The 21,130-nt window shown below is 41.1% G+C and overlaps 2 protein-coding genes across 2 annotated transcripts; both read left to right on the top strand.

Moving 5' to 3' along the window:
- Window positions 1-763: 763 nt before the first annotated feature.
- commd3 (COMM domain containing 3) lies at window positions 764-9,805 on the top strand (the record flags this gene model as incomplete). Its single annotated transcript, XM_084457159.1, has 8 exons — window positions 764-902; window positions 5,703-5,814; window positions 6,197-6,260; window positions 6,359-6,393; window positions 7,537-7,597; window positions 7,684-7,740; window positions 7,829-7,891; window positions 9,578-9,805. 8 exons carry the CDS (start codon window positions 764-766, stop codon window positions 9,635-9,637), a joined length of 591 nt encoding a protein of 196 aa, XP_084313285.1. The 3' UTR covers window positions 9,638-9,805.
- Window positions 9,806-10,774: 969 nt separating this feature from the next.
- Window positions 10,775-19,570, top strand: bmi1a (bmi1 polycomb ring finger oncogene 1a). The gene is made up of 10 exons (XM_084461534.1): window positions 10,775-11,092; window positions 14,796-14,926; window positions 15,301-15,397; window positions 15,568-15,623; window positions 16,076-16,126; window positions 16,265-16,373; window positions 17,072-17,111; window positions 17,515-17,613; window positions 17,919-17,999; window positions 18,357-19,570. Exons 2-10 carry the CDS (start codon window positions 14,809-14,811, stop codon window positions 18,660-18,662), a joined length of 957 nt encoding a protein of 318 aa, XP_084317660.1. The 5' UTR covers window positions 10,775-11,092; window positions 14,796-14,808; the 3' UTR covers window positions 18,663-19,570.
- The last annotated feature ends 1,560 nt before the right edge of the window (window positions 19,571-21,130 follow it).

Here is a 21,130-nt window from a genome sequence, read left to right as displayed (position 1 = left end):
ATATAGCACTGTTCATTGATACGCACTTTAGGTCACACTGCACATTGCTCTTTACCTAGGCTACTGTTATTATATAGCCTGCACTTTTTATTTGCATGCATTTCGATTGCTGTATATTTTTGTATCCTATCCTATAAAGTATATCTGCTTGTATCTACTGTAAATTTGTATCTGATTGTGTTACTTTGTTGTCTGATGCTGAAACAGCGCAACCCCCCCCCCTTCCCGGGATCAGTAGGCTAAATATAGCCTACACCTATACTAGGCTACTACTACTAGGCTACTACTACTAGGCTAGCCTACTACATCATTACACCTGTGGGACCTGCCTGCATTGCTGCCTCATTTTGAGTCAGATGGCCAAGCGGTCGGCTACACTTTAGTGTTTTTTACTAGAAATCTCATAATTTCCACGTTCACGCTTTGGAATATCTGCCAGGAAAGATTTGGTAGCACAGGCCTGTCTAGCATTGCCTACAAGAACACCATCGCTTGGAGTTGGAATCCGCTTAACCCTCCATGGATGTAGGGTATATTCACATACACCTGGTAGCCTGCTGATTTGATCCAGGCTATGTTTGATTAAACCTTCAGTGGGCCTATAGCCATAGCCTATGCCCTGCGATTTTAATGTCTGTCCCACATGAGAACGCTCCTGTGATCCGTGGACTGTGCTCGAGGCTTGTGTTCTGTGCTCACTGCGTAGGCTACGTCATCTGATCTGATCACGTGATTCGGTGTCGTGGGTCATTCCTCGCACAAGATGGAGTTGTCGGAGTCCGTGCTGAAAGGGCTGCAATGCTTGGCAGAACCGACGCTTTTCGACTTGAAAACGTTCACCGTGCTGATAGAGGTTGCTTTCCGCGGTTTACTCTCCGCCCATTCCGACCACAGTATCCTAGGTAAGATCGTCGTCTCCACCGACGCTCTTTGTTTACCGCCACGCCTTCCGGCTTCGTCTCAGTTTGACAGCTCGAGACATTAGCCTGCGGTTTTGCCCTTCTTTGAACACACAGATACATTGTATCCACGATTGTATCCCATGTGCGGTAGCTCTGAAATAGATAAAATGTAACCATGTAGCCTAGGTTATGCACGTGCTGACAGCGTTATTCCCCTTTTCTATTCATTATAGCCTAAGATACAATACAGCTAGCTGGCTGTGGGCTATCAGGGAAGCATTAAAACAGCTTAGATCAGTGCACTAGTCCAAACAAAAGCACAACTCAGAAAAGTATCAATGTCCCAGGCTTGCCTGTTTTCTCCTCGCACAGTTTATGGGTATGCACCATCAGACCAAAGTTAATTCCTTGTTTGTGAAAACCTACTTGGCAATAAATCTGTTTCTGATTCTGATTGCCACGGGTCTTACCTCAATTAGCGCTGGGGTCTGCTCTAACATAAACGGCGATATACATTTGCAACTAATTTATGTCGGTCCGAAAACCGACAATTCTCTTTTTTCCCCGGTATTCGCGTGCGTCATATACACATTTGTATCTTTTACAAGTAGCCTAGCCTATCACCTGCTACCTGTTGTAGGGATGCTCCGATCTGAATTTTTAGGACAGATACCGATCACCGATTATTTTCCTCAGGATCGGCCGATACCGATTTATAAACATTAAAAAAACGACTTCTCTTAGAATGGTCTTATGCTGTGTTCACACCGGGCGCAAATTTTTCCTGCAGCGAGGCGAGTTTACATAGAAAGTCGATACAATTTGCGCAAACTGGGCGGCAGGCGGCGCGAATCGCCGAACTCTGCGGCGCGGCGGCCAGGATTCGCAGCGCTGCGACATTCGCAAAAGTTCAATACTGTGTGAACCCAGCATTACCCATATTGGCTGGGTTTCCCAAACGAGTTAAGAAGCACTTAACTCTAAAGTACTTGGGTAACACTTTACAATAAGGGTACATTCATAAGCATTAGTTAATGCATTATTAAGCATTAAGTAACACTTAACTAATGTCTCTATTAACCATTTACTAATGTTATTTATGATGACTAAGGTTAACTCACCTAACCCTAACCTTAACTAAGGTGTTAATTAACATTAGTAACCTAACCTAACCCTAAATAAGAATTAGTTAACAGTTAACTAATGTTTTTTGTGACCCTTATTGTAAAGTGTGACCAGTACGTCTTAACTCCCATACAAAGGATTGCTTAAGAAGGGTACCTTAAGAAGGTTCTTTATCAGGAAACTCGGCCATTATTATACCGATATGATGACAAAGTCTTTGTTTGCATAGATTTAGATTAAGGTTGCCCATTATTAATCACTAATTAACTGATGAATAGGCCCTCCAAATATTATTCAGTATATCAGATAGCGATGGGACTGATCCGATCCAGTATCAGGATTAGAGATCGATCATGTGCATTTTTTAGGGCCGATACCGATACAGAAGTTGCCAAGTTGAGGTGGCCGATGGCCGATATTCAATATCACCAATTCACTTTTTTTTCACATAATGACAAGGAGAGAAAGCTGAATTAAAAAGATATGCAAATAAAATAGCTTATATTATGTTTTTATTTTGGTCATCACCTGGGCACACATCATGTTACAGCTCACACATATATACAAATTAATTAATAGTATTATTAGTATTATTATTATTAGTAGTAGTAGACAACTACTCCGGGTTCCTTGGCAATGTGCGCACGCACGCTCGGTAGCGCTCACCAACATTATATGGCTCTTTGGCCGTGACGCAATATGGGCTTTATGAAGCCGATAGCCGATATGACGCCAAAATGTGAATATCAGCTGTAATTATCGGCCAAGCCGATTATTGGTCGATCTCTAATCAGGATTGTGTTCTGATCCAGACATGGTTCATGGATCAGGTATCGGCTGACGGCGTCGGTCCACGTACCGATCCAGATGAAGTGAAAGGGCTCCGGTATTCAGTCAGTCAGTCAGTCATAGGCTACAATTCACATTTCCCTCAGTCCAGCTTCTAGTTCACCAAATTGTTATGTTATGTTATTTTTATTTGTAATGCGCCCCCCATCCAATAATTACATCGGCCCAGGGCGCAACCCGGGAGACAGATGGGTAACAGAACGAGACACGACAACACAGAGACAACAGTTAGAGAACAGGCGACTGAAACATTCATGACAAAACACATACACGCTAGTTCAGAATACAACATTGGTGTGTTTTAAGTTTGGCCATAAAGGACTCTAGAGTCGGGGCAGTCTTAATGCTTAGAGGGAGCACGTTCACAGCTTCGGTGCCATTACTGAGAAAGCACGGTCACCCTTCCTCACTAGGTTTGAAAGCACGGTCACCTTCTCTCACTAGGTTTGAAAGCACGGTCACCCTTCCTCACTAGGTTTGAAAGCACAGTCACTCTTCCTCACTAGGTCTGTCAGCACGGTCACCCTTCCTCACTAGGTTTGAAAGCACGGTCACTCTTCCTCACTAGGTTTATCAGTACGGTCACCCTTCCTCACTAGGTTTGAAAGCACGGTCACCCTCCCTCACTAGGTTTGAAAGCACGGTCACCCTCCCTCACTAGGTTTGTCTGTGGGACCCTCAGGCTCAGTTGGTCATCAGATCTGAGCTTGGGCCTGGACCTAGAGGTGGGGGACTTGTCCAGGATCAGATCTGAGCTTGGGCCTGGACCTAGAGGTGGGGGACTGGTCCAGGAGGTCCTTGATGTAGGCCGGGGAGAGACCATTGAGAGCCTTGAAAGCAAACATGCAGATCTTATATATTACTCTCTGCTTCACTGGAAGCCAGTGGAGGGAGATGAGGACAGGGGAGATGTGGTCCCTCATTTTGGTGCCTGACACCAGTCTGGCAGCGGCACTTTGTACTGCTGGATGGATGGTTTTGTCTGTAGCCTACCTTTTCACACTGTTCGCTTATGTTTGCAAAGGTTTGATGCGAAAACAAATGTTATGCTGAAATTAAAAAAAAAAAAAAGTTTGCAAAGAGTGCATGCGCTGCTGGAGCTGGTTACACTAGACAGTGGCGGAGGATTCCTAAAAGCAAATGCGCCTGTTTGGAAATATTTTGGATTTAAACCCAATGCTAACAGGGAACCTGATAACATTAATGAGGCGATCTGTAAACTAGAGCCATTTCTCCCTCTCCTTCCTCTTTTCGTGTCATCGTGACACTGTTGCTCTCTGCTGAGGCTGAGACCCACTCTGTAGCATGTGTGGAGTGAGGGAGAGAGGGAGAGCAGAGCAGACAGGAAGTCTCATCCCAAGCTTAAATTCTACTAATTAGTTCTTTTTTTTGATGAACGTGGTTGCTGTTACACGAATATATATATATGTGTGCAAAGTGTATGAAGTGTATGCTATCAGTAGCCTATTGGATCGGTATCGGCAGATAACCAAATTCAGGTATCGAACTGAAAAAAGTGTATCGTGCATCTCTAATATCAGATATACTACAGTATACAGTTTATCATTCAGACCAATGCCAAGTGAGTACCTTTATTTTGAAATTCCTTGAAAGAAAGCTACCGGACTTAAGTTTCACTTCACACTGCTTGAGGAGCAACTGGTATTGTGCTCTGTCCTAATTTTAAACCACAAATCAACTACAACTGATCAGAGATGTAGTTAACAATTGATTAGCAGCAGCAGCTTTGGAGATATCTGGGCTGTATGAAAAAACACTGAAAAAACTTGCGCAGTTGGAAGGGATGTTGAACTTGTTATTCAACTCAAAATTAAGCTAAGTTACCTTGAACAGGCTCTGTATTTATACCCTCGATGTGGTTAGAGTCACTATGTCTTGTTCTGATTTGAATTGACCCACCACTCTATAACATTTAGCTTGCTATCCAAGTTTGTACTTGTATCTATGCCAAGCTAACCAGCTAGAATAGATTTAAAGTCGCAATGAAATGAAAAAAGCATTCTGTCCCATTTTGGTTCACATAATTGGTCATAGTGTTCACCTATTCAACGATGTATGCCAAAAAATTTACAAAATTCTACTTTTGTTGTAATCTTATATCAAAGTATATAATTTCTTACTTCCTGGAAAATGGTAGGTCAGGTGCAATGACGACAACACGTACCTTAGATTTTAGGCCAATAATCTCACGACATCCACCCGTCAATCAATGCTATCCTTCTATCGAATCTGTCTAAAGTTCTTAAAACCAGTCCACTTGTCAATGTTCCAATCAAATTCCTCTAAACCTTATGTCCCACTCTCATAGCTTGTTTGCATCGGAAATACGTCAAACTACGGAAGTTAGATGATCTCAAACGTCCGTTTCAGTGCGACTTTAAAAGATCTGATTGGCCAATCTGGCGACCACCGATTGAGTCATTTGGAGTGAAAATCGACCGATTTGTGGCACGCGCATACCAACCAAAAACAGTAAGACGCACACGCATACGGACAAAAAGGTTTTTGACTGGGGTTGGTTGGTTGGTTGGTTGACTGTGAGGTTGGTTGGTTGACGTTGTTGCTTGAATATTGACAGCATAGATTAGGTTACTCCTCTCTAAGTAGGCTACAAGGTATACAAATAGTCAAGTGTCAAGTCAATTTAGCCCAAGAGAGAGAGAGAGAATCTTTTTCTCTCTGCCTGAATGTGCTTGCTTACTGTAGGTAGTGGAGTTATTATAATAATCAGGCTTGGGTAGTAGAATTATTATACACACTTAGGAGAATGGACCTGCATAATTAGATTGTTTTCTTTGATCATAGATCAACCTGAGTTGAAGCATGTTGACCTTGCCCTGCTGAAACAGTGTCACCTGTCAGCTACCACCTGCATACTGGAGGCGGTTAAACAGAATGCTGACAAATCAACAGTGAGGTAAACGCAGTTTTGACAGTGCTGCCCATTTCTAAACCAGAATTGAAACTATTATTGCCATGGCCGCTTTTTTATGACTTTGTAACATTAACAACCATCAGAATCAATGACCATCAGAATCATCTCAGGCCAGTTTCATTGTGGAAAATCTGCACAGGTCATGCTGACATAACCAAACCCAATTCTTCATCAGATGCAAACAATAGAGAAAATGTCTATTTTAAAATTTCAAATAGCATTAAAAAAATCTTATACATGTATTAGGCTATAAATTAGGCCTACAATTAAGAGTTGCCTTTTCCAAAAGCTACATGTCATGTATTGCCAGCAATATACTAAAAGTATAACATAGACTGTGAAATTCTGTTTTTCTGCACTATAGCTCCTGCCTTGATGATGTTAGATTTGAGGCAGACAGAACTGACGTGTTCTGCAACTTATTCCAGGTGAGGCGATGCTGAGCCAACAATATCATTGTTTGCCTTGGCATAAGTATTTCAATTCATGAGCAGCCATTGCACCCATGCACTTTCTCTGTCCCTAGAAACATAAAGGTGACCTGGAAACTCTATTGTCAAGGTAAGTGAGGAAGAAAAAGTTAAACTTAAAGAGTTTTCCCCCCTTTACCAAGGGACAAGAATGCAGGATTTAGGGCTTTATTGATCTCAAGTTAAACACACATCTGTTAAGTTGCTCCCCACGCACCACACATTTAAATTTCATGTAACTCAATCAATCACATTGCAACTATATTTGTATTTTGTGTATTAAATAACTGAATTGATATGTGTTACAATACCTTCCCTATGCATTGAAACATGCCACAGCTTTCACAAGATGAGTTAATGTTAAATTCAGAAACTATGTATGTGACCTTTCTTTTAGGTTTGGTCTGTAAAGTTTAATTAAATAATATATTGAACAGTTGATGGCCGGGTTTCCCGATAAAGAACCTTCTTAAGCAACCCTTTGCATGGGAGTTAAGAAGTAGCCTACTTTGGAGTTAAGTGCTTCTTAACTCGTTCGGGAAACCCGGCCGATATCAGTAGAAGCACAAAGATTGAGATGGAGATGCTTCAAAACATAAGAAACTGTGAGGTATTTGGCATCGTGTTTTTTTTTTTTTTTTTAATTTGGGAACAAGTAGGCCTATTCATGTCTTTGTAGGCCAATTATCTATTTATTTGCAAAAGGCAATTTACCAACATTTCTGTCAGTATTTTGTCCGTCATTTGTGATAATTTAACTTAATGAGTGCCAGTGCATGTGCGACTTGACAATTTGGTTCAAACAAACAATTTAAATTGGTTTATTTTCCCTACAGGGAAGCTCTTTTACGAGTAGCATGTGTTTGTAACGCATTGATAGAAGCAGTTATTACATTGTAATTATCACGCTGATCGTCATCTTTGTTATTATGTTGACAGACAAATTTAAGAGAACAGTAATCCGTCGTTCTTTCCCCGTTATGCCCAATCTGTGAAATGGAGTACATGAACGATCAAGTAGGCTAGGGTAGAGCTCTGGAATTTAAAATGAATATTTTTGATGATCGATTAACCCTATAGGCTTTGTTTAAAAAACAAGTGCTTGTATATGCTGACTGAAAGTTTTAAGCATTTGGCATTCATTGAAGGGTCTTTATTTTCATTGAAGGGTCTGTATTTTCATTGAAGGGTCTGTATTTCCATTGAAGGGTCTGTGTTTTCATTGCACTTTCAGCATAGGAAGATGTCCACCTCATATCAATGACGTATCTTGGCGTCTAGAGTACCGCATCAAGGTATGTTGGATAATGTGGTAAACTGAAAATAAAACTAGACTTTGGTTATGGCAACACAGGCTACGAACATGTTTTCTCCATTGCAGAACGGGCATGTACATAAGGTCAACGAGCCTTCCTATCTGATTTCACTGAACGTTGAGGTGTGTGATTCATTTCAAAGAACATCTTAGTTTTGAAAATGTTTGGTATTAGCCTAGGCTACTTGTCTCATGGTCTTCTTCCTTACAGAATGGCGATATGAGAGTGTCATCGGAGGACGTTAACTTTAGTTGTACAATGGAACAATTGCAGGTAAAGTATTGTTAAGGTCTGCAGTGGGTTTGAAGACCAGAATGTATAACTAAGACAACTCCATAGACCTTTACCTCCTAATGCCAAATTATAGGCTACAATGGGATGCGAATCCTATCGTGACACTCTTTTACAGTAGCATACTTTAAGCGGCCATCTCTAGCTACTAGGCTATACACAACGTTGAGAGTTCGAACGCATTGATAGCCTATAAGTTGCTCGGCTGTCCGATTGAAGGAAGCGAATAGAAGCCTTAAAATTCGTGCAAATCACTATATAGCTTATATTTCAGGTTGACTGAAAATCTGAAATGTTAGAAAAAACTGCAACAACTTCATCAAAATCAATGCAAATCATTAGGAGGTAAAGGTCTGGAACGCACAACGAAGAAGGTTCGTTCGACGTCTTGTCAAATAGCTTAAACGTTGTATTTTTAATGATATAGAAAAATAAAACTTTATTTATTTAATTATTTGAATAAAGCTTCAGTTGGAGGACTCGGTTTTGTCACTCGGCTCATAAGGAATTTAAGATACTAACCAATACAACCCCTCTACCTGATCGGTTTTATAACGTGTATGCCTATGTCAATTTTACAGCTGTAGCCTACATGAAGTGAAATAAACTTGTGAGAGTTGCACTTGTGGCGGAGGCATCCTCCTGTCACTCATGTTCTTGGTGAAAGTCTTGTGTTAGGCTTTATGGGCTACGTAGCCTTATGCTAAATAAAATCCTTCCACCATGAAGAATTCAAAGGCAGTGTGACTTTCCAGTGAACCGGCCGTGTTTGTCAAATCTTCTGGTTCCTCTTTTTTTTTTTTTTTTTTTACATAGGCTATCTCAGTTTGTCTCGGCGCAAATGAATGAATTAGACATAAAGGGTCTTCTGGGTAGAGATGGGGCTACATTAGGCGATAGGATGTATCTCTATGCGCTACACCGTGTGACCCCTACCTCTTCGCTATCGTGTCGGATGAATATGCGCTACACCGTGTGACCCCTACCTCTTTGCTATCGGGTCGGATGAAAATGAACAGCTGCATTCCATTTTAATTCAAATGATTCTCATTGTAATCGCCGAAGCCTAAAGATGAATAACCACATGTGACCGTTTTGATTTTTTGGGGAGAGCATAATCAATAGCAGATGTATAGTCTACAAACCATCCAAATTATATTTTGTGAATGATATATAACCTACATCACTTGCAAGAAGGCTACACGATGGCTTCTATGATGTGCATTTAACCCTCGTCTGGTGTAAAAGTCAGAAGTCACTGAGATTCTAAAACGTTAACACACCTGTAAATGTAAAAGTGACTAATATGGTTGTCCGCCTGAGCCTCCACGTGTAGCCTACCTGCCTTCTCCATTAGGCTTAATAGATCTCAATCTTTCCACGTTGATTATTTTCAGAGTAGAATCTAATAGTGTATAGTCTACCCTGGCGAGAGTTGTCATGTCTTTGTGAATTCTGTAAACGCCTTATAGGCTATGTTATGTTAATTGTATTCTAAAGAAAGCCAACGTTGTTATGATTGTAGGCTATCCACTTCTAGCCTACTTTTGGAATTCTAAAGTTATGTGCCCCTGCGCTCGTCATTGTGACTTCTCTGTTGGATCGATGTCTACATGCTGGACTGTCCCCTCCGTGTGTTTAAGTGGACCGATGTGACCTTGCTTTCAGGATTTGGTGGGGAAGATGAAAGACGCGGCCAAGAGTCTGGAGAAAGCTACGCAGTTGTGATCTCGCGCTTGAAGCGTCTCGCCAGAACAGTCCGGTTTCGGAAGTGGTTCCCTTCGCCTCTGCTCCCTCACACCTCTGCTCTGCCGCAGACACCGTGTTCACCCGTTCACCCATTGGGCGTTTATATTTCCCAGGCTTTTTGTATTAGAAAAAGTAATTTCAGTCAAGTCATCCATCTGACAATTATATGCAATAAAATTATTATTGGAATAATGTGACGTAGGCTATTGCTTGCATCTTTTGTGCGAAGTGGGCTACGCATACGAACCATATTAGTCTTTGAGGTCCTAATGGTAGGCTAGACGGTAGCCTATTCAATAGTTTATAGACTGACCATCACATTGCAATAGTTTTTGTTTCACATGCTAATGCCTACCTACAGGTGTCCTGTCTAAAGGGGTGTAGCGGTGGGCTGATCCGTGACGCTTAACGGGAATGTGACACATGGAGTAGGCTAAATAACGCATTGACGAATCTTGCAATGCGAGCCAGTATTCTGGTGGATTAGGCTGCCGATCCTACACAGTAGCCTAGTTACAGTCTACACAGTATGGGTGGGCAGGCACATCGACGCTTATTCTATGTCAAAGCATCGTCCCAGTCAAACCAATACTATAAAATAGTTAAAATTCCTAAACATTCAAGACGCCCCTTCATTTTCAACTAGGCGATAGTGTTTTGGGTCGAATAGGCTACTCGGTGAGCATCGATGCACTTGCCTACAGACTAACGTTACTTTTCAAACTGGCTATTGCACAAAACAAGCCGTCAAAGTATGTAGGCAATCACAGTGACGCATTTTGGCAAGCTGGCGGTTCTGGAGATGGACGGATGAAGAGCAACGGCACTGGTTCGGGTAGAATGGCATTGTTCACCAAGCCTCGATGTTGCAGTTGGCGCCAGTGTTGCAACACCCTATGCTGTAGGCTAGTAGCATCAAAGTGTTAGAGACATAGCTTGGTATGGCCACGAAATGGTATTGTTTGTGTCATGATGCAAGGCACGGTGAATTGGCCAGATTCGAATACACCGACACTAATTTCCAGGCCACCCTTAAGGAATGAGACCACGTGACCAGAGCGGGGCGGTCGAACTACAAGCCATTTTGGGGACGGTGTCAGTTTCCATAGAGCACACAGTGCTGCATTTTTCAAGGGGCCGATTTTGGAGGCAAAGTTATCGGTGTCGAAATCCAAACGTTCGGAACGCACAGCCACAAGTCTGGAATCTACGGCAAGGATAGACATTACGCGGGCACAAAGTGAAAACAGAAGGAAAATACGAGTTTTAAGCATCTGAAATGAGCTCCGCTTTGCCTTGCGCTCTCTGCAATTGACAGCGTCTGCAGCTTGTTTCAAGATGGCGGCTCCGCTCGTATTCATTTTCTGCTGATCGCCTCCTAACTTTCATTGTCTATCAGTCTCCAGTCTCACAGTTCACCAGCCGATCCATTGGGCAAGTAATATTCGATATCTCATCTTACCAAAGGATGAATTACGTAGCCTATGGGTCTTTGGGCTCGTATTTGTGTTGTTTGTACAGTGGACCGAGTCCATGGTAGATGCGAGGCTTTGACAGTGGCTCGCGCTCACCGACGTGGAGCCCGTCCTCGCTCTGCTTTGTAAAATATCTTCCCTTCTCGCACACACATTGTTATTGCACTTTGAGGAAATGCATATCGCGTTCTTCACAATTTAATGTAATCAACCGGCATGTCTTGTTTTGGAGTCTGTTAAGTTGGCATTGTTTAGATTTCCTTAAAGTCAGTGATCTCAATCGAACACGACCGAGATTTGTGAGATGTTCACGGTGTCCACTGCTATAATGGTCCCTCTTATTGACATAGTTCCTCACAGTGTCCTCATTTTATAGAAATATGATCTATTGGATGTTTGTAACAGGTCAATGTTTTTGTTTTACGCATACGTCGCCAAGTGTTGGGTTTATTAACTTAAGTTCACAGTTGGTGGATTGGTCCTCTGTGCACGGAGAGTGATAAACACTTTCAATTATTCACCAATATTCCATTGCCTTAAGATGGTAGGCTAGGCTAGACACTGGACGAGAGACTCCTTCGAAAAATAAAGTGCGTACGCTAATAATCTTGGCACACGGTAGGCTAATGTGGAGTTCAACCAGTTTGTGCAATGTGTGGTTTTAGGCACGTTGTATTAGCTCGTAGTCCAACCATCCATAGACTAGATCATCCTACATGCCCCATAGAATTCGAATGACCTGGCTAGACTTGGTGGTCTCATCCCAACTTTGCTCTCATCCTAAATTTGCCTACATGTCAAAGCACAGATATCAGCAAGCGCGGGTTTAAAAGATGATTTTTTTCCCCCATCCACGTTGAAGCAGCAATTGGACCGCATCTTGTTGCCACAAGACTGCGTTCGCCTGTTAAGAACACTGGATCATGGTTTAATTTACCAACACCGAATAGCCTATTCCAAAAGTGGTGTAGGCTAGGCTACTGGGAAAATGCCTTTGTTTGGTCCGTTGCACCGTTATGACAGTGAGTTATGCGGGATGTCGTTGAGCTGTTGTCTACAGATGTTGAGCTAGCAGCCTCAGACATTCACAAAATGCGAATTTACAACGCCGGTAGGCTATAGCCTAACCTGGTCTCTTTCTCTGATGAAGTCTCTGACTTGGAGGAATTCAGTTATAGTAGCCATAGGCTGTCCACCATTTTTCCAAGTTATCGGCTAATTTCGAACATGACTAGCGAGCGAGACCTTACTCATGCGGTTTGTCCTACCCATCAAATCCTGATTGATTATTAATTTATCTGCCTAGAGTGGGCGATCTGCTGTGAGAGAGGCAGTAGCTTATTTGTGCCTTGTTATAGGCTAGGCTATTTAAACAAGTTTCACCCAGAAGGAGGATACGACAATAGCCTATGATTAAGGTTATTTGGGGAAAATATTAAGTAAATGATTCCTCTCCTACTTGAAACAGACCTGTAAATAACCGAAGTCACCTCGATCCCTCATGCCTTCGTGTTAAATTGTGTTAAACCGATCGCTCAAGTGCCATTAACAGAAAATATAAAATCGTTGTGCTGTCAAAATAACTTTGTCTTCTTACTTGGGGTAGTGAAAATAATGGGAGCATAGACCTAACGTTATTTGGCATCATTTGGTGTATAAAGGTCAAATTGACTGGCTGATTGTCCATGCCCCGTGTTGATTCGTGATATCTATTAGGAAAAGTGCCCATTGCGATCTCTGCTGTTCAACCTTATAGTAGCCTAGGCTAGAGCAACAACAGTTGTGCAAACACTATAGCCCATCGATTGATGGGGTAACTTAGCTGTTTTTGCTACACATGATGCGTGACACTGCGACTTTACTGATGTCAATTCCCCTTTCAGCAGCTTTCTTCAGGTGGCAGTCAGGACAAGATCAGACAGACAGGCAGACAGATAAGCAGATAGATATTTAGATGGATGTGTCAACAGAATGTAGGCTGTTTAATGTAGTTTGGCTTTAAGGTCATTAAATTAGGCATTTCCATGCAAATTCTCTTCATTATCACGTTTAGAATAGCATCGATGCGGTCATTCAGCATAGCGCACCGTTACTATGTAGCCTAGATGATGAGCAGGTCGTTTGGTTTTTGTTATGCTTTTCATTATTCATGCCAGTAAAGGCAAACGGCATGCAACATGAACCATTTCGGTGTGTTTTAGAGAATGCACTGCAGTGACAACATTACGCACACGAGGTTGTCAAGGCTATGCTATAAGAGTAGGCTAGGCTGTGCCGACGTGCTTACAAAAATAATAATCTGCTATGTGATGACTTATTTCCTAAGTTTCCTTCTTGCAGTCTGGGTTTCAACTCGGGCAGCAGTCTCACGTTCCGCTGCTTTTTGGCTCTTTGGCTCAGGTCACCAGTCGTTATAGCCGAAAGCCTAGATTTGTGGTGTTTGTTTTTTTGTCGTGCGCTTTGGTCAGATTATTATAGGCCTATTGCTTCAATTTACAGAGAATGAAACTGGCGTAGACTAATCTTTAGAGGTCGAGCCATGTTAGTGCACTATGCAGATAACTTATGCTGGTTTTGCAGCATGCATAGCCTACGGAAACGGCACGCGCATCAGAAAACGTAAGGTTCGGCTATAGCCCCCCTTTTCGCTTATTTTAACCTGTGCGCACGAGATGACGTTACGGCACACCAAAGAAGATGAACCGCTTGCGTTTGTGTGGAAATCCTCCTCCTCGAAGGAAATCCTACCATTATTTTCGAGCGAGATGTTTTTTACAAAATGGCAGCCATGCTGTCGGGACTGGCGGTACCCTCTTCGCTATGCGAAGGACAGACCGCTATTTTCTGTCACATTATTCGTCTGTAGCTCTTATCATCTGCGCAATATGTGATTGTTCTCGGTGTAAACCACGTCTTCGCGCATTGGTCACTGGCATGATGCCAAATAGTGCAACCGAAGTTGCCATAGAAACGGCGAGATTTTCCCTGTGTAGTACTACACCTGAGAGCAAACGTTTTCTTTGCAACCATGAGAGGTGGACGATTAAGTCGTTTAAGAACGCACCGATAGCATACAGAAAGTTGATCTGGCCGAAATGATGTGCGTCGCATTTGGAACGCTCGTATCCTCGTGAGCTTGTGATCCGTCGTGCGTCCTCAACGCTGTCCAGATATTCGACAAAACATTAAAGTAGGCTGTTGGAGTGTTTCTTAGTTCTGTCAGTCTGCCATCAAATTCCTAAGCGCCTTGGAGCCCTAACCTTGTCGTATGCTATGAAAGGGGCTGTAAGGCAACGTGAAGGATCTGTATAACACCGCATTTGGTTTGAGATTCGCTCTCTACAAACCCTTACAATAGGTTATTACAATAGTCATCGCTTAGCCTACCCCCGATCAACTTTGCCTACCGCTCCATCATCATCTGTAAATGGCCAACATCTTGCATTGGTTGTCATAGTATTAGCATAAAGTATGGTGTTTCCTTAACGCAGAGAAAACCAAACACTTCCAAATGGCTTTGCTTGATTTAAATGACCAGTGGAGCAGCTGTGAAAGAGCCAAGCCTCAGCCTCCCGGCCATGCCTTCAATTTTGCGTCATCTTTGGTGTCATCTAGCCTATGACAACGTGTTAATTTTTTGTCTGTACTACTCTTACCGACAGAACTGTCCCCTCCATGACGATGCATCGAACGACCAGGATCAAGATAACTGAGCTCAACCCGCACCTCATGTGCGTTCTGTGCGGGGGATACTTCATAGACGCAACCACCATTATAGAATGTCTACATTCATGTAAGTTGTTTCGGGAGTCTTCATGACTGAGTGGACTTAACACAAATTGGTACTGGTCTTTGAATTAAAGCCAGTCGATTAACAAGATGTATGCTATTAAGGCTAATCTTTGCTCATTATCAGTCGTTATTCTTTAATGATTGGTATTAGGACAATATCATGTCTATAGCCTATTCTGCATGTTGACTATTTCAAGTTGCTCAGTGTGAGCAATTAATGCTTAATGGCACATATTTGCCATGGTAGAATAGGGCCGTGCATAGCAGTCTTTTTATGGGTTTCAGTTTGTAAGATGTGTATTGTCTACTACCACTTTTTAAAAATGCGTTTCAGTTTGTAAGATGTGCACTGCCATGTTTTTTTATGGGTTTCAGTTTGTAAGATGTGCATTGTGCGCTACCTGGAGACCAGCAAATACTGCCCCATCTGTGATGTGCAGGTGCACAAAACCAAACCTCTTCTCAACATAAGGTGACTACATTAATTTACAGCTGCCCACTGGCTTTACAGTGCCGTTTTGGAAAGTTTTTCTCTAAGCTATCACTCCCATTTTCATTCAAATATTGTGATTAATTACAACATGTAGTATAGAACCATGGCTGATGATCCACATCATTTATAAATCTGCTCATCTTCCCAAGGTCTGACAAAACCCTGCAAGACATAGTGTACAAGCTGGTCCCCGGCCTGTTTAAAAGTAAGCATAATATGAGAATTGATGCTCCTCTAGTGTCTTATATTATTAGATGTTCTGAGTGTGCTTTTATTTAAACCAGAGCTTCATTTGAAAACAGATAGTAAATGATAATTTTAGTGATTTTACTAATTTATTTTAATATTAACGGCCATTCAAAAGAACCGCCCCCCCCCCCCAAAAAAAAAAAGAAAGAATGAATGACCCCTTGGTATTACTCCACTGTGTTTTTCTGACCATAGAATACTTGCTCCCAAACTCTTAATTTAAGTGAGTATTCATTATTTATGAATTAAATCCAATGTTATTTGGATTAATGCAGTGGGAAATCTGATGGAATGCTGAGGGTTTGTTGTACTATCAAAAATATCTGAATGCACCTTGAATGTCAACTAGTTAGATTTGTGGAAAGACATAATTTGGCTTACTGATGAACTTTGTTTTTGGCTTTGTAGATGAGATGAAGAGAAGGAGAGATTTCTATGCAGAGCATCCATCTGTAGATGGTGAGTCTGTCCTCTTCAGAATGCTATGGTAGTATTATGCTAGGTAAACAATTGCATTTGACAGTTCCAGGACCCTCTCCAGTCCCACAAATGATGACTTCAGTGTTGGAGAAAACCTATTTTATGCATGTGTTTCAGCTACTAATGGTTCCAACGAGGATCGCGGGCAGGTCGCCGATGAGGACAAGCGGATCATCACAGATGATGAGATCATCAGCCTCTCCATTGAGTTCTTTGACCAGAATAAGTATGTAAAAAAACATGCAAATGTATCCATCTAGTCAACAAAGGCTTTACTGATGAAGGCTTTACTGATGATACCGGGAAGTACAGTTGAACTGACTAAAATAAAACATTTAACTATACTTCTGTCCATCTCAGTGACTTAAATGACAGTAAATTATTACTCTAAGTTGCTTTGTACTTGTCATAACATTGTACAAACTAATGTACAACATTAACAATGCAATTGGAGACATACTCATCACATTTGTAATTGTTTGCTAATCAAAAAGAGAAATAATTCTAGAAACATGTTACCATACAACTTATGAAGCAGTTGCTACATTTGATCAAGTTTGGTGCAAGAATAGTAGTGCGAACATCCGGTGTGTTAATATTGAGTTGGTGTGACACAGGTGCTCAATATATTATTGCTGTAGTACCTTGATGTAAGATTTTCACTCAAATAATTTGACCATATTTTCCACAGATCCAGTGCTGCTATAATATTTGTGTGTAACACTATATTCTAAGAGTGAGGTGTGGAAAGTCAAACATTATTTTGGTAGGAGCTTATTGTCTTAGACCAAGATGTAAAATAAGTGTTGCATTTGTGACTAGAGTCACCAAACGGGAGTGGCTGAAATTCAGACATGTCAATGTTGAGTTAATGTTTTTGTCAGTAACTTGAACTTGTGTTTCTCCTGATGCTCTCCTTACCAGGGTGAAACAGGCCACAGAGGAGAAGCTGACTAAAGAGCAGGTATTGTCCAGTTTGATCTGGTCACCTTGAGCATATTGTACCTAGTGGACACAGTGTCATGTTCTCTGTGCTTGAGTTCCCACACTGAAGAGTCTAGAGTCTGATAACAAAAATGGGCATGTTATTTGCATGATCCTATCATGTCATTTAGTTTCTTAAACATAGTCTTGAATGTGCAGGGCGTGGTTATGTGCAGTGAAACTTTCAAACAGAACATTTCAGTGTATGCTTCCCTGTCTGATGGAATTTGACTTTTAGTTGATAAAATATTAGCTTTGCGTTTTAGTCCTTGTATGTTATTGTTCTGACTTTTTGCAGTGGAATATTCTTATGTTTTCTTAACTGGATCAGTACTTCATGTTTAGATTGCATTTTATTCTTAATAATGTCCCATTTTGTGAAGGTCAATAATAAGAGGTACCTGCAGTGTCCAGCAGCCATGACCATAATGCACCTGAGGAAGTTCCTACGGAGTAAGATGGACATACCCTGTACCTACCAGGTAGCACATCACATTTACCTGTTTAGATCACATTTACCTGTTTAGATCACCTGCATGCTTGAACTGTGATCCTGTACCTACCAGGTAATAGATCACATTTCACTGCTTAGATCACCTGCATGCTTGAACTGTGATTACCATCATCGACTTTCAGTCATGATATAACAATTATCTAAGATTCACCTTATTTAAATATTCAGCTTCCCTGTGGCCATGTTTGCATGTTTAGGGTTCATCAATGACTTGTTTTGCTCCTCAAAACTCTTAAGAATTTTGCTGTCATTTTGCTGTTTTGTTTGCTGTAGGTTGAAGTGATGTACGAAGATGAGCCATTGAAAGATTACTATACATTAATGGACATAGCTTACATCTACACTTGGAGAAGGGTAAGATAAATTGAAGAATAAATACAAAGTATATATGTAGTTATTGGTTTTGTTTTTCATGTATTTCTTGCACTTTCATAACAACATTCATGATAGCATCCAAATTGGTCAACAATTAAGGATTTCATAACCATCTGCAAGTTTCTAGACAAAAGTAATACGCCTATTGAGTTGGTTCTGAATTTGAAGTTGAAGAGCATATCAATTATATTGGCTTAGTCCATGTGTCTATAGTACATGTCCCAGTTAATTCTATTGATTATTTTTGTCAACCGGGAAACACCCTGGTATCTTTGACATTGCTTTGAAGAAGCTCTTTTTTTTCTTCTTCATGTCATTTTCCCCCTCGTCTCCCAGAACGGGCCTCTGCCCCTCCAGTACCGTGTGAGACCCAGCTGTAAGAAGATGAAGATGAGCCACCAGCAGCAGGGCCAGAGCAGCGCTGTGCGCTCTGGGCCGGAGAGCGACTCAGCCAGCAGCCCCTCCGGCGTCCCCTCCACGTCCTCGTCCCTGCCCAGCCCCGGGACCCCGGTGCTGTCCCCGCACGCAGGATTCCCCGTTAACGGGGCCTCCACCTCCGCCCCGGCCCAGAGCCGGCCGTTCTCCTTCGGCACCAAGCCACGCAAGGCGTCTCTGAACGGCTCCTCGGTGTCGTCTGGATGACGGGACCCCGCCCCGCCCCCCCCCACCGCCAACGCCAGACCGCTCAGCTACTCTCTCCATGCCAATGTAGTTTCATTGTTGTTAGGCTCTCTTTTTATTACTGTCGTATAACTATAATGTATATGTAATTTACATTATATATGTAATTTTAACGTAGTGGAAGTGAAGCATTTCAATAGGAACAGGGCAAGGATTCCTGATGAAGGCAAAGTTGGCAGTATGACAAATGTGTGAAAGGTTTGACTTTTGAGAGTGGCTGAGGTTTTTAGCCTCAAAGCTGCATTTTATTTTACAGATGTGACTGAAGATAGCCTTTATATTTTTCTTCTCTTCAATGATTTGTTCAAATCAAATGAGTATACTATTTTAAGTGTGTATTCCAAACTATTGTCAGTCAGTTTAAGCATGGTCATGACTTTTTATTCTTAGAGATGTTTGAAATGGTTTCCTCTCTAATTCAGTTCTATCCTCTAATTCAGTTCTATCAGTTGGTAATTGGGTAATTGAGAAGCAAGAAATATGCCTAATTGACTTGATATGAAAAAAGAATAATACATTTTGGGATACAATGTTTTGGGACTGGTAGAGGTACAGACCTAATTAAGCCTAAGTGTACTGTGCTTTAATTAGCCTATAGGCTACTTGACTTTTATTTTTTGTAGCTGCAGTGGAATCAAATCGCTTATCCTGGATGTATAGGCTTATCTTTAAATCTTTAATCCTGTCATCAAGTCGCTCATAATGTACATACCGATACATATTTAATCGATTATGTCAAATGTTGTTCTGTCCCAAGGGAACGGCGAGGCTCGTATAATTATAAACACACCTCACCCCATTTCATGCTCTATGACAAATGTTTTGATGTCTCCCGTGTCCTCCGTATTTGTATCGCTCGATTGTATGGACAACTATTGTGTTGTTACTGTTGCACAGTATAAAAACATCTAAATAAAACATTTTACACTTAAAGCAGTTGTGTGTGCTCCTTTGTGATAGAAAAAATCAAAAAAGTATTAGGCCTATCTTGCATGTGCCGTCATAGATTTTATTTCAAGCTAATTTCTCTGGTTGCTTTCTTGCCTTTTTAAAGTTGAATATTTACCTATTTGTTGTTCGAATAATTAGATTTTTCAAACAAAGCGGGGCCCCAAATGGCGAATACACAGATGTGTCCTGCACGCGCACCATTGATTTCACCCCACTGAGCAGACGTGACGTCATACAAATGAACCTGGAGCCCTGCTGCTGTTTTGGGGACTAAATATCTACTGGATGCTTTCAGAATGTTCCCTACAAATATAACAAGCCGATAATCAATTAAAATACTAATGTAGCAAGCAAACTTTAGTTACAAGCACCTTCCGAACAACGCACGTGACTTTGTCGACTCTTCAATTGCATCTTTGAGATTAAATATCTTTGACAGTATTCAATTATTTTTACGCATGAAATACACATTTCGTGAAAACAGATAGCCTATTGTGAATCGTTATATTTTTCTTTTTTTTCTGTTTTGCACAATCACGGATTGCACACGTTTTTTTTCACGGTGAATGTTATCATATTCCAAGTGTTAATTGAAAATATTTTAAACTAGGCTATATTAAAACCTACATTTACTGCATAAACAAATCCATAGCCTATAATAAAATGTATGAAATAAACTTTTAATTAGCCTACCCAATTCTATATTAAATTCTTATTTTTCCTGTAACAATGTAGCCCACATGATTGAGGCTCGAACTAAAGGTTACCACTGTTTGGCTTTTAGGCTATTTCTTGGTGACACATTATCAACATAGCATCCTATTGTTCATTACAGGCTATTCTGGATATTCAAGAGTGGAAAAAACAAACAAACAAACATACAAGGAGCAGCAAAAAATCCCAAGCTTAGGCTATCACTAAACTGAAAAATCGGAAAATCGGTTGTAGCCTATAGGTCTATTTGGTTAAAGAATACAATTTGATCCATCTATTAATCGCGATCAGATTCTGAAACGGCTTCAATTGAAATTAACCAAATAGACTAGCAAATGTGCGCTCAGCTGACTGACTCCTGATTGTGGTGAAGCAAATGACTTTTCTAAACGCATGCTCGGTTTTTCCCGAGATTATCTTTTGTTCTGTTTTTCTTCGGGTGTAAAATGACTAGTCTATAATTTCTCAGCACCAGCCAGCGTCAAAATCAAATTTCAGATGCACATTTTTATTTATTTAGGCTGACTTACTGTAATCAAGTTGCCAACAAGACACCGATTTGGAACCTAATAAACCCTAAAGCCTAGGCCTACCTATGCTATTTTTTTAAAAAAAACATTAATTTAGCTTTAAAACTGTCAGTCCTTCAGACACGTGCGTCTACATATCAAGTAAAACAAAGCATAACCTGTATTGTTTTGCAAATATCTTTGCTTATTTTCTTAGATATAATCTTTGTAAATGGTCCATAGGCTAGCTTATTC

The sequence above is a fragment of the Borostomias antarcticus genome, assembly GCF_949987555.1.
Source record: "Borostomias antarcticus genome assembly, chromosome: 2".
Classification (NCBI taxonomy): domain Eukaryota; kingdom Metazoa; phylum Chordata; class Actinopteri; order Stomiiformes; family Stomiidae; genus Borostomias; species Borostomias antarcticus.
The sequence above is the reverse complement of the archived record's forward strand: the minus strand, read 5'-3'. Positions and strand labels throughout refer to the sequence as shown.

Coding starts and splice junctions, on each gene's coding strand:
- bmi1a (XM_084461534.1), top strand. CDS start 14,809: ATGACGATGCATCGAACGACCAGGATCAAGATAACTGAGCTCAACCCG. Junction 15,398..15,567: donor AAACCTCTTCTCAACATAAG/GTGACTACATTA, acceptor CATCTTCCCAAG/GTCTGACAAAACCCTGCAAG. Junction 18,000..18,356: donor ACATCTACACTTGGAGAAGG/GTAAGATAAATT, acceptor CTCGTCTCCCAG/AACGGGCCTCTGCCCCTCCA.